The 16,609-nt window shown below is 35.9% G+C and overlaps 1 protein-coding gene across 1 annotated transcript in view; it reads left to right on the top strand.

Moving 5' to 3' along the window:
• The window catches only part of LOC138692746 (uncharacterized), a 44,601-nt gene that overhangs the window by 283 nt on the left and 27,709 nt on the right, over positions 1–16,609 (top strand). Inside the window, exons 2-5 of the mRNA XM_069815939.1 lie at positions 3,644–4,599; positions 6,579–6,800; positions 8,998–9,249; positions 12,144–12,311. Coding sequence (XP_069672040.1) covers positions 3,669–4,599; positions 6,579–6,800; positions 8,998–9,249; positions 12,144–12,311 — 1,573 coding nt within the window. The 5' untranslated portion in view covers positions 3,644–3,668. The remainder of the gene's footprint in view (positions 1–3,643; positions 4,600–6,578; positions 6,801–8,997; positions 9,250–12,143; positions 12,312–16,609) is intronic.

Below are 16,609 nucleotides of genomic sequence, written 5' to 3'. Positions count from 1 at the left end.
GAGCAATTAAATCGTGGGGGGAAATATATACACACTAATGTAAAAAGAGGCCTCCAAGAACACCAACGGGAAGAAAGAACGATTTGGTTATTAGTAGGGAAAGGAAGTTCATGCATTTGCATATTTGTTCTCTATCGTTGTGTGAATATGCTGAAAGATTATCTACATGAATCACAAATTTCTGAATGCAATATTACTTTTATTGTCCATAAAAGTGTATATTTTGCCTTTATTTATAAAAGCATCATATTTTAACATTTATGCAGGGAAACTGCATATTATGTATGTTTATTTGTCTTTTCCTCATTTTTAAAAGTGTGTAACCTCGTAAACACGAATAATTTATGTTTGTGAATTTTGAACGTAACGATGACACTCTCATAGTGAGCCTCTCAAGTTAGCAATTGGTATTCTTTACTGCAGTCTTTAGCAGATTTCAATAGAACAATGTCCAGTTTAACATCAGTTCCAGGAAATGTATGGCATAAAGTGAACGAGAAAACAGCAAATATTCTTTCCAAAAACCCTGGCTATTATCAACTTAAAGAAATTCAAGATATTCTCAAAGGAAAAACACTCCTAGAACCAACCAAATTTTCTATAGAACAGCTCACAGCTTTTGTGCAAGCCCCTCTTACTTCTTGTGACGTAGAACGAAGTTTTTTGTGCTATAAAGTCATACTGAGAGACAACAGGCGAAGAATGACAACAGAAAAATATACGTCACTGCTTAGTTGTGAACTGTAACAGCATAAATGGAGTATTCAGCAATGAGGCAAGCACTTCAAAATTCATAGACTAAACGTAAGTTACCTGTACCTCATTATTCTGTTAAAATAATCCCAGAATGCATATTTTGTAGCATAATTTATATATGTTTACGGCATAAATGCATACACATTCTTCACGTTTTTAGGGCATGAACTTCCTTTCCCTGGTTATTAGCAATAACTTATAAAAGACTGCAATGTCGTTAACACACACACACACATATGTGTTTCACAGTGAAGGTTCAGGGGAAAGATGTCGATGTCCATAATAAGCTGTTCCGAGAAAATGACGTTTTAACGAGTGAATATAGACTGTTCTTTCCACGCAATACATCTTCAAAGCTGTTTTACAAGGACTACGTCGATTATTAGCGCGTGGTGAGTCTACAAGCTCGTAGTACCCCTAAAAATCAACAAAGTGTACTTACTCAACTAAAAAATGTCAAAAGGTGGACATCCAACATTTTTTTCCCCTGACTCTTCAGTCATAGCGCCTGTGAAACAAAAACAAGAATCCTGTGTTTGAACAGACGATTCTTTAGCGTGGAAGAAATCTACTGTAAATCAAAAGTTGCCATTTCTTTTAAAGGAAACCATGTTCGGTTTCATAAGGTATTATTATTATTATTATTATTATTATTATTATTATTATTATTATTATTATTATTATTATTATTAGCAGTAGTAGCAGTGTTTGTGGTGGTGGTGGTGGTGGTGGTAGTAGAGGTGGAGTGATTATATTCCTGGTTATAATGGTATTTATGTGGTAATGATGATAGGCTATTAGTGGCGGTAATAATGGTGTGATGATAAGAATTGTGCATATTAGAGGTGGTGATGATACTTACTTACTCACTTACTTACTTACCTACTTACTTACTTACTTCCTTACTTACTGGCTTTTAAGGAACCAGGAGGTACATTGCCGCCCTCACATAAGCCCGCCATTGGTTCCTATCCTGAGCAAGATCAATCCATTCTCTATCATCATATCCCACCTCCCTCAAATCCATTTTAATATTATCTTCCCACATACGTCTCAGCCTCCCTAAAGTCTATATAGACTTGTAACATTCCAAGTACCAAATCTCAAAACCTTATTCCTTTGCTGTGGTCGTGCCAGAGAATCAGTCTCATTCCGAGGCTTATTTGAAGGATTCGTAACAAGCTGTTTTTACGGTGATGGGTTGTTAGCCCTTCGCCCAACCCCCAAGCTGGAGGACCATCCCTCATCGACTGTCCGCGACTGCTTATTCAATATATTCACAGCTACCCTTCATATCTGGAGGCCGTCTCCTCGATCCGCAACCTGAGGACGCGCCATGCCGTGGTGATAGGGACCCGTGGTGATGATAGTGATTGTATTAGAGGTGATGGTGATAGTGGCTGTGATAGCAGCGGATGTACAGTAGTGGCAAAAAAACCGGACCGACTCGAACAGACGCGGACCGACGAAATAATCAAAGTCCCCGAAATAAACCACTGCGCATGCCACGCCCACATTCAAAAGATAGCGAGTAATCTATTGAAATTGTTGTAGTTTTGACTACTGACGTAGCCCATTTCGAAAGCCATTAGAAAATAAGCTGGTAAAATTCATGTTCCGGGAATAATAAGTTAATTAAGTAGTAAAATATCGCTGCAATCGAAAAGTATTGGGAATAAATTTGAATAAGGAAGAAAAAAAAAGTTTCCTTCCCAGGCAGGATTCGAACCACGAAAGTTCTAGTTACCAGTTTATCGTGATGTCACTGTGAACAAGGCTCTGAAATCAGCTACAAGGGTCAGTCCGGTTTTTTTTTTGCCACTACTGTACAAGTAGTGGTGGTTATAAAGGTTTTATTAACAGTAGTCGTGGTAATGGATATATTTATAATGGTGATAAAAGCTGTTGTATTAGATGGTGATAGTGATTTCTATCAGTACTGATGTTGGTATTGGAAGTGGTAGTGATAGTGCTTGTGTTAGTAAAGATGAGGATAGTAACTGTATTACTGATGTAGTAAAAGTGGTTGCTGCTTTTATGAGAGGTGATCGTAATAGAACCTGTCTTAGTATTGTTAGTGGTGATAGTAGTGGTTTAATAGTAGTGGTTGTATTATTAGTGGTAATGATAGCTGTTATATCAGTAGTGATGATAGTGGTAGCATTATTAGTAATGGCGATAAGGCGATAATGGTTTTATTAGCTATACCTTGTTAGCAATGATTAATTAAAATGTGGGAGGTTTGAACGGAACACCGTGTATAATAATATAACTAACATCTATTCAAAATCCTTAGTCCTCATATGAGCTTTGCCACTTGAATCCGGAATAATTGTAATAATAATTATATAATTAGACAATAATAACAGACCACCGGAATAAGAAATAATAATAATAATAATTATTATTATTATTATTATTATTATTATTATTATTATTATTATTATTATTATTGAAACTCTAAGGGAGGTAGCCATATTTTACAAATGTATGCTAAATCTATAGTTTTATACATAAACAGATAGATGGACAACTAAACAGTACAGTCTTACTTAAATTGGAAGATATTACTTCCTATAAAATCTTAAAAATATCTGAAGTGAATTTGTGAAACTCTTTTAAGTAACATTGTTTTAGGAATAACTACTTTTGTTATTGATGTGGCAGTTACATTGCATATGCTGAGTTTCTAGCCTGTATCTCTTGCGTTTTTGTAACGTATGTTTTGGAGTGATGTGGAGCTTGAAGCTTCGTTGAATCCGTAACAGTTTAGCTTGGGCCCATTTCTTCTTCTTTTACTATGATGGTGATGATGGTGGTGATTATGTTTATGATCTATTAACGATGATCTATATGCTTTACTAATAAGTGTTTCATTATATTGCAGAATGTGCTAAAGAAGAATCCCGAAAATGTCCATTATATTCGAGTCGCTCCTTCTTGACGCTGGAGTCCTAGCAGCTTGCACAATATTGGTCATTTATTTTTACTTTCAACACGCTTGGACATACTGGAAGAAACGTAATGTGCCCTACGTCAAACCGACGTTCCCCTTTGGAAACTTCAAAGATGTCATATTTGCTCGGAAACCTATAGGACTATTGTTTAAACATCTGTATGACAAACTGGATGGAGAGAAGTATGGAGGAACATATACCTTCACACAACCGTCATTCTTCTTCCGTGATCCGGATCTCATTAGAAATGTTTTAGTTAAAGACTTTTCTAGTTTTCATGATCGAGGATTCTACTTTGACGAAGAAAGGGATCCCTTATCTGGGCACTTATTTTTCTTACCCGGGAGCAAATGGAGAAATCTTCGTGTTAAACTAACACCGACCTTCACATCTGGGAAGATGAAGATGATGTTTCAAACATTGGTCGATTGCGGACAAGAACTTGGAGACTACCTTCATGAAGCAGCTGACAACGAAGAGATCGTTGAAATCAAAGACTTAATGGCTAGGTTTTCAACAGATGTAATCTCGTCATGTGCCTTTGGCATACAATGTAACTGTCTCAAGAACCCAGACGCAGAATTCAGACAATGGGGAAGAAAAATTTTTGAGCCAACATTTAGGTTAGCTATTAGCGCCCTGCTAGCTTCGCTAGCACCTAGCTTATTAAAGACCTTGAAATTTAAAGGCTTGGATCCAACAATTTCCAAATACTTTCGCAATATGGTGAGAGAGACAGTCAATTACCGAGAGGAAAATAATATAAAACGTAATGATTTCATGCATCTACTGATTCAGCTCAAAAATAAGGGAATAGTCGACGTTGATTACGAAAATGATTCACAAGATGAAGACGTCTTCAAGGATGAAAAACCAGCAGATAACAGTAAGTATTATTTTCTTTTCCAAGAGATGTTTTTTTTTTTCATATAAACTGATATCTAAGTTCTTGAAACGCACTTCAGTTCACTATTTTCACATACAATCCATAACTTGAACTTGTACACTTCATTGATAAAATTTAATTTGTCTTTGAAAACAAATATATATATATAATGCTGCAGACATCATAAACATTTTTGCAACCCTAAAGAACCTTTGGTTTCATGAGAACAGAAACACGAATATTAATCCACGTTGAATCTTTCGTACACTACTTTTAACACTTGAATATAAATAATTGATTAAATGGCGATCTTACTCGTGTTACACACACTATTTGACAACACTTTTCAACAATCGAACACACCCACACAACAGGCACGGAAGTTCGAAATGACGCCGAGATCTAGTAGGCTCTGAGGATGGTGTGAAGAAGCACCAAAACAGCTGTAAGCCGCACATGCATACACAATTAACACGAGTAAGATCGCCATTTAATCAATTACGAATATTAAGTTATAAACTTGGGAACAAAGTTCAAAGGCCACCGGCGTAGCTCAGTCGGCTAAAGCCGATCCGAAGTTGCGCTCGGGCGCGGGTTCGACTCCCGCTTGGGCTGATTATCTAGTTGGGTTTTTCAGAGGTTTTCCCAAAAATGAGGTGAATGTCAGGTAATCTATGGCGAATTCTCGGCCTCATCTCGCTATCACCAATCCCATCGATGCTAAATAACCTAGTAGTTGATACAGCGTTGTTAAATAACTAACTAAAACAAACAATGTTCAATTTCATATTTCATTTATCTTCAATGTCCTCTAAGATACAATTGGGCTACATATGTATACACCGTGATTCAAAAAGGATGTAAAACAGAAAAGCTGTTGCGAGAGTTGGAACAATGACAGGCAATCAACAGTTGCAATTATGAAAGCGGCCGGTCTCAAGTTTGTGTGTTTACTTTTGCTCGTTCATGTCGTGTAGTGTAGTGCTACATAAGATGGCAACAACAAAGGTAGGAAAAACTTGTTGTGTGTTTGAATTCGCACGAACGGGAGCCATTGTGACAGTCCACACCACATTTTCACTTGGATGTTTGACAGTACCTGGATGACATCCTACCACAAGGTTGGATCGGGAGTGCAGCAAACAATTTACCAATGTTGGTCTGGCCTCTGCGATGTCCGGATCTAAACCCTGCGACTTCTTTTCTTTGCGGGGGTCCATTAAAGACTCCGTGTATGTTCCTCTCTTGTCAACTGACCTGAATGACCTGAGACGAAGAATGAAAGCAGCAGTGGAGTCAATAACAGAGGACATGCTTGCACGAGTCTGAGTCTGGATAGAACTACAGTACTGTCTTGACATCTGTTGTGTCACCAACGGGGATCACAATGGATGCTTGTAGTACAGAGAAAGAAGCTTTGGCAGTTAATGTGTTGTATCGAACCAATAGTTGTTTTTATTTCGTTCACTTTTGCATAAATCAGTATTACTTTTGCACCAACCTTTTTTGAATCACGGTGTAGTTCGCCGATTCTCAATTTTTTTTTTTTTTGCTTCAAAATTATTGATTTTCATCATATGTGCTGAACTAGCGATGGATATTCGATACTTCATGTCGGTATCTACTGTGTATTTATCAATTTCAATATTCGTTACAACTTGGAACTCAGAAGAGAGTTTTCACAAATAGTGATTTAAATTCTAGACATTTAATAAAAGTAAATTTTTCTAAGCACTTCAATATCTACGTAAAGATTATAATTACCACTTCAATATCTACCTTTTCAATAGTATTTGCTTATCGAATTGTTAATAATTAATACTTCGATAATGGATTAAGGCACCACTGCGATTAGAAGAAATAAAAGAATGGATCACCTATAAAATTATATCGATTGTTCTTTTCTGATATGTTGTATCTCAAATTACACACAAATTCATTAAGCTGAATTTCAAACTAAACGTTTCTATATCTTCCAGAGCTATCTATGGACTCCCTGTCAGCCCAGGCCTTCGTGTTTTACCTTGCTGGCTTCGAAACATCCTCCTCAACAATGACTTTCTGTCTATATGAGCTGTGTGTAAATCCAGATATTCAGATACGTTTAATACAAGAAATCGATGAAGTTCTAGAAAGACATGACGGGAAGATCACATACGAAGGTGTTCAAGATATGGATTATTTAGATAAAGTTGTTGCTGGTAAGTTTACAATTTTTACTAACATCATTCATATCAACAAGAGCAAAATATTAGAGCAATTTACCTCACAGACCAAAATATAAATCTCTTACTCAGTTCTCTTTGGCGAGCATTTGAGCTCTAACTAGTCTAGGCGGTACAAGAAGTTTTTCACTAGAGATAGATCGATACCGATACCTGTTTTAGAGCTACGATACTCGATACTCAATATTATATCGTAACCTTTAAAAGTCGGTGTATTTATTTGAGAACTAGGAATGGGAGGTTATTCGAAAATAACCGGTTATCGGTTAACCGGTTATTTTAAAATTAATTTTACCTGAAGAAGGTTAACCGATCAAAAATAACCGGTTATTTTCCGGTTATTATTATTTGAAATTTAAGCTAGCAAATTATTGAGGAAAACATATTGAGAGGTTATTTACAGGAGAAATCAAATAACAATTAGAAATCAACTGTAAACCAACCGGAAGATAGGTGAAAGAACACCATTACATGCTGAAGGTCATCAGTGACGTCCCTGATTAAAATACGAGTACAAAATAATGAGCTTCTGAAACTGAATTTAGTTAATTACTTTACTCACATTAGAGTATAGTAAGATAAATAAAAAAATAATAAAATTGCATAACTTTTAAAATAATAATAATCTCGATTATGAAACATTTTGACGGATAATTTATTCTCCTATAACCAACAAATATTGACGTCAAAATTTCTCGCCGTTTGAAATGGTTCAATATCCGCAGATATATTATAAGTCAATCAGAGACAGTCGGCGATTAAGATAGGTATAGATTATTGATATTAAATCTAAATCTCAATTCATTTTGCCATCTACGGACAGATGAAGTAAGTAAAGTAGTAACCCATACCCATCTAGGAATGGCCTATGAGACAATTTGTATACAGAATTGATTGCATAGAGTACAAAATAATACAAATAAACGATGTTCGACTGACATTAAATTTGAGATAGGCTTAAAATACATTTGATTCGATGGATATTTTAAAAAATAACCGGTCGTCCGGTTATTGAGGAAAATAACCGGTTGTTAGGTTAAACTAGCAAGCAAAAATAACCGGTAGGCCTAGTTAACCGGTTATCAAAATAACCGGTTATTTTTGCCCATCCCTAGATCATAGCACTTTTTTAATGTTATGCTCTCTCACCGTGTCTCACGTGATAACCTTAAAAACATTTCCGGTTATTATAGACATATTGATATCTGAAAAAGCATTGGAAGAATTTTACAACAAATTTTAGATTCTAAGTAATTTGCCTGGACGAAACAACACTGAACTATTAGTTCTAGAAGACTACAAGAGTGTTACAAAGACGACTTGGAAGAATTTTTGAGTGATGAGATTATTCATTTTAAAGCATAGGCTATATTAAGAGCAACGAAATGAAAGTATCCTCCTTAAGTACATTGTATAAAGTGTTGCTTGAAAACCACATTCAAGAACTGTTTCCTAATTTAGATATTGCATGAAGGATATTCAATGCATATAGAGTGTTACTTGGGAGAACGGAGGGAGAAAGACCTTTGGGGAGGCTGAGACGTAGATGAGAGGATAATATTAAAATGGATTTGAGGGATGTGGGGTATGATGATAGAGACTGGATTAATCTTGCACAGGATAGGGACTGATGGCGGGCTTATGTGAGGGCGGTAATGAACCTTAGGGTTCCTTAAAAGCCATTTGTAAGCATACCTAATCCTGTCAATTTTTTGTTACACATTTGTCATACCATGGAATCGATAGAGAGGTGCAGACGGCTGTCACACACTGGTTCCAATCTCAGGTGGCAGACTTCTACGACACAGGGATACAAAAGTTGATGCCACAGTATGACAAATGTCTCAATTCAGGTGGGGAATACGTTGAAAAAATAGTTCAACCATTGTTATATCTGTTCCAATAAATCTTTCCACGAAATTGTATGGCCCCAAAGAAACTTATTTTTTACGGCACTCGTAATTGCGCTCGAGTGGCCAAAATTTGTATAAGCACTTCTTTTGACTTTATTAACATGGTTAAAGAAAAGAAATAACTTTTTATCTGCCCCCGTGAGAATGTTTGCTTGTAAGCTCTCTGAGAGAGGCTGTTCTCCGTCCCTGCTCTAAATATTCCTGTTGCTTTATCCTACTTTCCATTTCATATGTTTCAATATCATAATCTACTATTTCAGAAACTCTTCGCAAGTATCCGATTGCTCCTATATTGAACCGGCAGTGCACCAAAACATACAAAATCCCAAACACCGATGTCGTGCTTGATAAGGGGACTCGAATAGTCATTCCTATTTTGGCACTTCACCGTGATCCCAAGTACTACCCAAATCCGGACAGATTTGACCCTGAGAGATTTACAGAAGAGGAGAAGGCTAACAGACACAATTACGTGTACCTGCCTTTCGGAGAGGGACCCAGGATATGCATCGGTAAGTCACTAGATTTTCAGAGATTCTGACTATAGTCCGGGTCAGCTTACTTAATACCCTAAGAGCGAAACCTAACCATTTTCCCCCTATTACTACATACGCTAGTGGATTATAGTGTTTTTATAACTCTCAGGTTGAATTTTTTTTACCAACTTCGTTTCGAATTTCGGGTACTGACAAATACTACAACTGGCAGTTATTTTTTAACTGTTATGTTGGCATCAGTAACTTCAGTTTGCAGTAAAGTAAAATGCAAATGAAAATGCAAGTACTCTTCACTTGACATAATTAGGAACATTAAATCCAGACGTTTGAGATGGGCAGAGCATGTAGCACGTATGGGCGAATCCAGAAATGCATATAGAGTGTTAGTTGGGAGGCCGGATGGAAAAAGACCTTTGGGGAGGCCGAGACGTAGGTGGGAAGATAATATTAAAATGGATTTGAGGGAGGTGGGATATGATGATAGAGACTGGATTAATCTTGCTCCGGATAGGGGCCAATGGCGGGCTTATGTGAGGACACCAATGAACCTCTGGGTTCCTTGAAAGCCAGTAAGTAAGTATCAATACAAATTCAGTTCTGTTTCGTTGTGATTCCAGTTCAATTCTGTATTCAGGTAAGCGTAATTAAATAAGAAATAACTTACAGACCTACTTCGTATGAAACATACATGTAAATAGAGTATATTAACATTTTAATTAAATTCTTTCGTGTTTAGATTTTCATTAAAATGTCGAAGAGAAGAAATAGCATGGTAGCGACTTCTCCAAGAAAGAAAGTGGTTGAAAGTATTTTAAGTAAGCTACACATTTGAAAGTGATGTTCAGTTTTCGGAATTCGTACTAATCATTTCACGTGATCAAACTACATTTTTAAGTTAGGTCTCGTGAATCGTAAACTGTTTAGTTAAAACAATGAATTTCATGTTGCCAGACAAAATAAATTTCAATATTAGATCATACTAATTCTTATTATCAATATAATATGTGAGAATTCCAGAAAGAAAATATGCTATTTCATAAATTATTGAATCATGTAGAAAAACCTCGCAACATAAAGATGAGATGTGGTAAATAAGTAAGACATGTAGTTATTGTTAATTACTGTATTATTATTATTATTATTATTATTATTATTATTATTATCATTATTATTTCAGTACTAGCACTGTGATTTTTCTCTCTTTGGTGATAACTGGTATTAGTTGGCAACACTGAAGAGATGGCCAAATTAGACGTTTAGGAACTACACTTTTGTGATCCTCACTATAATAAAGTACACTCAATGCTAGAATGTTAAAGTATAATCGAGCAAAAGCTACTGATCAAGATTCAATAAAAGTGTGTTTAATTCAGTCAGTGACTTATCAAAATATTGAGACAAAACTCTTTACATATTATATGAAGTGCATATTTGTTTAAACGTTTTCGCCAAACCTTATGGCATCATCAGATACTTTTGCTTGCAATAACACAACCTTGTTTATGTACATGTGATAAGCTGAATCTAAAATCTAATGACATTAATTACTTATTCAAGATAAAATTAATATTAAAACTTCATAATTTAAAACTAAGAACTATCTACGAGTTTTCATTTACTCAAAGTGTGAACATACTTTGAAACTGGATCTTAACATTCACAATTATATATTAAATATAGATATAGATATAGCGGCGGCGGTGGTGGTGGTGGTAGTAATAGTAGGAGTGAAATTTTTACACATTATACATTGTGCCTCTCTACTGTGATTGCGGCTTGGAAACTTAATAACCAATCTTTATGCTAAGATTAAAAAACAACTACTGCTGATTCTAGATCTAGTAGTGCGATTTAAGTGCCAATTAATAGTCTTCATGATTACACAGATATCCGCAAGGTAATTTAAAGTGATTACATGTGCGACAAATCATTTTATAGGCAGAAATAATGGACAAAAATGTATTTTGCACAGAAATAATAACAGAAAATTGAGTCTGGACCTTAGTAATATTTTGTGAACATTCTCGTATTCTTCATTAATATGTTGATTTTGTCAGGGATGCTGGAAACCAAAGTTTGACACTTTCTTTGAATATCAGCATCTTTTAGCCAGATGTCAGACAGTGTCTCAATGAGTTCATGTTTTGTTGTAAGCTTCTTTTTTCTCAGTTTCTTCTTCAGTATAGACCACAGATTTTCAATTTGGTTCTTATCCGACCTTTTTGCAGACCATGGAAGAATAGACTGTTTTATAGAAGAATAGACTGTTTTATATCTTCTGTCGTATATAATTAAAACACCAATAGTACCAACACAGTCAGATAAAATATAATAAACCATTGGAAAACTTTCCAGAAGATGTAAACAACCATATTTACAACAATGTAGAGTCTGTGTATTGTGCTGATAGTTGATATGACGAATTATATTAGGTTTCAAAGAAAAACGTTTTAGTCTAATAATCTGGCTACCTCTGTAATCGTATAATGAACAAAATTGGATCAGCTTCCCATAAACAAACGTATAACTATAAAAAAGTTAATAAAATTCTTTCCATCACCCCAACAAAATAAATTATGCATTTTAAAATAAAATAATCAAACAAACACAACACACAAATTATTAAACTCTATAGGGTCTCACTAACACGTGCCATCGTGTCATTTTGAGTAGGTACTGTAAAGCAAGAAATTGTATGATTCGTACGAACAATGTACTTATTGACCCCTGCCACTCCTCTTGTGGCGTAAGAGGGGAAGAGCATCGGTGCACGCGAGCGGACTGTTTGCACCGTAGGCGCCTCACACATTGCAGGCTCGTACTGACGTGGCTGGTCTACACGTTATCTTGATATCATTATTCTCTTATAATTTACATGTTAAGACAAAATGTTTTTCTCTTTTATTCAGGAATGCGATTCGGACTGATGCAGACAAAAGTGGGTCTGGTGTCTCTTCTCTCCAGGTACCAATTGAGAGTCAGCAAGGAAACACCAATTCCTCTTGTGCTGGATAAGAAATCATTTAACATGTCACCTTTCGGCGGCATGCACTTGCAAATCAAGAAAAGGACAAAATGATCAAAATATGACTATTGGACACTTTTTCGATGATATTCCTTTAATTATTCTTTAGTGATTTTACAAAACTTTTAAACAATTTCTTAATACCACTAATGATGTGAAGTGATTCGTATGTCTCTAAAAATATAGCAGTCAAAAGAATATTTCCTAAGATTTAGTATATTTTAAGTAGAGTATTAGTAATTCTTGAATACAGACTCAAGGATAAAAGTATAAAAATATATGTTCATTGATTGTTGTACAGTGTTACACTGTTTCCCCGTTTCAGCCCGCCATATTATTCTGTTGAAAGATTGTTCTTCTCCTCCGACATTCCACAATAACATACCTTCTATGTTTCCACCTATCTATGATTTTATTGTGTATCCCTCTCTCTTCTTCCTGAGGGTATCCAGTAGAAAATTTTGCTAGTCCAGCAATCATTTCGCATCCTCAATAAATGACCAAACCATTTGGAACTTTTAATTAAAACAGTGACAGTGACTTTCATTTCATTCCTAACTACTTAATTTGCTTCCTTTCATAAGCACCACAACCTTGCACTTCTGAGAAGGCAACCCATTTCAACTGATATATTTAATTTTCATTTCTTAGCTATTTTGTCAAAATTTTAGGTCGTTTCAATCCTAACTACTTAATTTGATTCCTTTTATAAGCACGACAACCTTGCACTTCTGAGAAGGCAACCCATTTCAACTGATATTCTATTTATTTTTCGTTTCTTAGCTTTTTCTGTCAAAATTTTAGGTCAGTAACAAAATGTATTGCATCATAGTTTTCCATAATCTTTACTTCACGTCGTTTGAAAATATTTTTATTCCAACTACCTAAATAGAGACATCCAAATACACTCTTACGTTCTCGTATCCTATATTCCATTTTCTGTTTATCAGACGGTTTCACAATAGTACTTAACTTTAATATTATTTGTCTGAGTTTCATACCACCGTCTACAAAGTCATATACTCTATTAGAGTCCATAGCAAACATTCTGTTTTAGGGAAAATCAATGTTAGGACCTCGCATTTCATATTCTGTCTTGTTATAATATATATAAATATTTAAAGAAAATAATCTGCCCTCAATGAGGGTGACCATAAAGATCCAGAATAAAAGCACTACAAAATAATTTAGAAAGACAGGAATGGTTTAGTAAAAAATTCAGAGAAATACAAACCCAACAGAATCATCAATGGCAAAAATATAAATGGTAATGTAATATTTGGATTGAATCCTTAGGAATATTCAACAAAATGTTTTGAATTTCAAAAAATCGGAGTCCGAGTGCTTTTAAAATATCACATGTGAATTTAGGAAGTGTGCCACTTGCACCAAACAAAAGACCAGAAGCACTCCACTGACTAGTGGGAATGTTATATTTCTCACTTAGATAAGGGATGCAGGACTCATAGATGGAATTCTTCTCCTCATCAACGTGTTGTGCCTGCAGGGCATCCCTCTCAATCCGGATTGTAGGATGAAGAACTAATCCCTTAGATTGAGACCTGTGGATGGCTACAATATCTGCTCTTCTGTTCGAATGTAAGGATGAAACGCAGTTGATCTCCTCGTATACTTCCCATCCACGACGCTTGAGGACATCAGCAATACCGATCTCGATTGTAGCGCAGCAGCTCCGTTTTTCGACAGAATCCCAACACGTGACCAAGAGTTTCCGTCTCGTTGCAGCCGGGATGGAGACATATTATTCATTTACACGACTATACCGGAAGATAATTTCCTTAGACTTTCCTAACCTTTTGATGAAATAATCCACCTTTTGACATGTCAGATCACTGTTTTAATAAAACTGTATATCTTTAGCATTCCAGTCGTTAAAGTGAGCTGTCATAGTTTCTTATTTTCTTTAGAGAATTATCGAAGTTCAGAGTGGAACATTTTCATATCCTTAATGGAATATCTTTCTTACCTACCCAATATAGACGGATATACATTGAGAATCCTGTGTCGACGGGAGGTAGTACAACATCGAGACCACCTTTTCCAGATTTGGGATATGATAAACAAGCGGCCGAGCTCGGAACTACAAAATATTTTCAAAGTGGTGGGGATATATTATGACTTAAATGCAGATTAACCAACGTTTGAGAGACATGTGATATTTATGAAAGTGAGCCGTGTCTAAAAATTGACTTTCTGAGCCACGTCTGCCTTCCATAAGCTGCTACACGGCCCAATATGCAGGGTCCAATCTGCAGGGTGGCTGTATCGGACGATCTAGTTCTGCTCTCCACACGACCCAACCTGCAGTAGGCTGACTCGCTCTGTTGTGAAAAGATATATCATGCTCCTTCACTTTTCAAGTTTCAAAAAATTGGAATTGCATTGAGTTTGTTGTCACAGAACTATAAAGAGATACAAAAAAAGAAAATGTTGGGATAAAAAGTTGTTATTGGAGAGAAAAGAATTTAGTCATACAAATATTATTAAAGAACTAGAACAAGAAGATTTTAAAAACTTTCTTTGAATGGATAATGACACTTCCAATGAACTGCCCCATATGGTGACTCCTTCAATAAAAAAGCAAGATGCTGTAATGAGAGTAAGTATTATTGTACATGAGAGATTACCTGCGACTAAGATTTTTAGCAACCGGGGCAAGTTATGTGGATCTGAAATTTAGTGCGGGTGTCACCACAGCTTTCGTCAAAAATCATTCCAGAAACTTGTTGGCTATTTACAACTTTTGAAGAAATTCATAAAGCTGTTTGATTGAACATACTTTTATCCAGTTTCGAATATTTCTTAAAAATAAAATTACAGATTAGAATAAAAATGGTGGCACTGACTTAAAAACACAAACAAATGTGAAATACATGTCATATATGGATTATATGATTTAAAAATAAGAAAACATTTTGTTTGCTGTTTCACACAATTTTTCCTTGTTCCTTCATAATATCTGTCCGCTCTTTCTTAGTGGGTGGAAGCTGCGATGTATGTGAAGCCGACGTTTGCTGAAGCTCTTTAAAATATTAAGATTTATTGCACGTTTCAGATGCCTACAAATGAAGCTGAATGAGATGCAACAGCAAACAAATTACTGAATCTTTTAACTGACACCCTATCGATTTCCCTATAATCTTGTTCTGCAGAATTCAGTAATTTGGAATTCTGAAGAGAAATGGGACTTCAGTAATTCCATAATTGCATTGGAGTAATGGATGGAAAGCATGTAGCAGTACAAAAACCACCCGGTAGCATGTTCTCAATTTTATTTTTTTTAATAGACACGTTCGCTCGTTTGCATCTTCATCGACCCCTTTGTATTTTTCTGGAAGAATTTCTAAAGCCTGATTACGCATATCTCTGTTGATATAATTATCGTTTGAAATATCTTATAAACAAGGCATATCTTTATACAGTTCAAAAATATCTCTCCAGACTTCTTTCTCCTTCTCCGTTATTTTTCACACCGCATTCACTGTCACTACATTCAATTTCTTGCTAAATGCCACTTCTGCAAGCTGCAACTGTCAAGAAATCAGTCCGATCATGCTACACACGATCCAGCTTGCAGGGTGTTGAAGTGAGGGAATCGGGAGATCGGATGGTTCCAGAACCAACCATCCAACACGAGTCTTGTCGTCCCAGCAAGCCTACAGACCATACGATCGGCGGGGTCTCTGCAAATCGGACCTTGCAGATTGGGTCGTGTGTAGCTGCTTTTAAAGTCGTTCGTCTCCAGCTCGATGCGACTTCGAAGTTTGTCAGCGTATGAGCCGCTTCCGTGCTGAGGATTAATAAAACAGAGAAAGAGCTTCCATTTACGAGACACACGGCTTATGGTTTCTTAAACCACCTCATTAGGTGGCTCAACACAAGACAATAATACTATGGTAATGCGACCTGTTTGCTCAACGAAGATGAAAGACTTTTGTAAAATAAATAGTGACTTTGACTTACAAAACTGTAAGGGACTGTATGGATTTACAAAACAACATCCAGAGTGGCTTAATCGCCACATTCTCATAGAAACAGAAACCAGATATTGAACCTTCAATAGGGATGAAAGAATGAGAAATTTTTGCGACAAATAGGATACCCAGGGGTTCATTATGGTATTGAAAATTATATTCGATAAATATATTTCCCAGTACAGTGTCAAAGAATTTTGATAAGTTCTAAATGCAATTAAAGAAAAACTATCTGATTGAATCCAATTTCCTAAAACTACTGCTGCATTTCATAGGGTAAAACATAATGACAAGAACGGTACACCATGGATATATATAAAATAGAATGCGAAACTGCGGTCAGCACCATCTGACG

Source organism: Periplaneta americana, chromosome 17 (genome assembly GCF_040183065.1).
Source record: "Periplaneta americana isolate PAMFEO1 chromosome 17, P.americana_PAMFEO1_priV1, whole genome shotgun sequence".
NCBI classification, from domain to species: domain Eukaryota; kingdom Metazoa; phylum Arthropoda; class Insecta; order Blattodea; family Blattidae; genus Periplaneta; species Periplaneta americana.
Note: the sequence above shows the minus strand (reverse complement) of the source record. Positions and strands in the feature narration are given on the sequence as shown.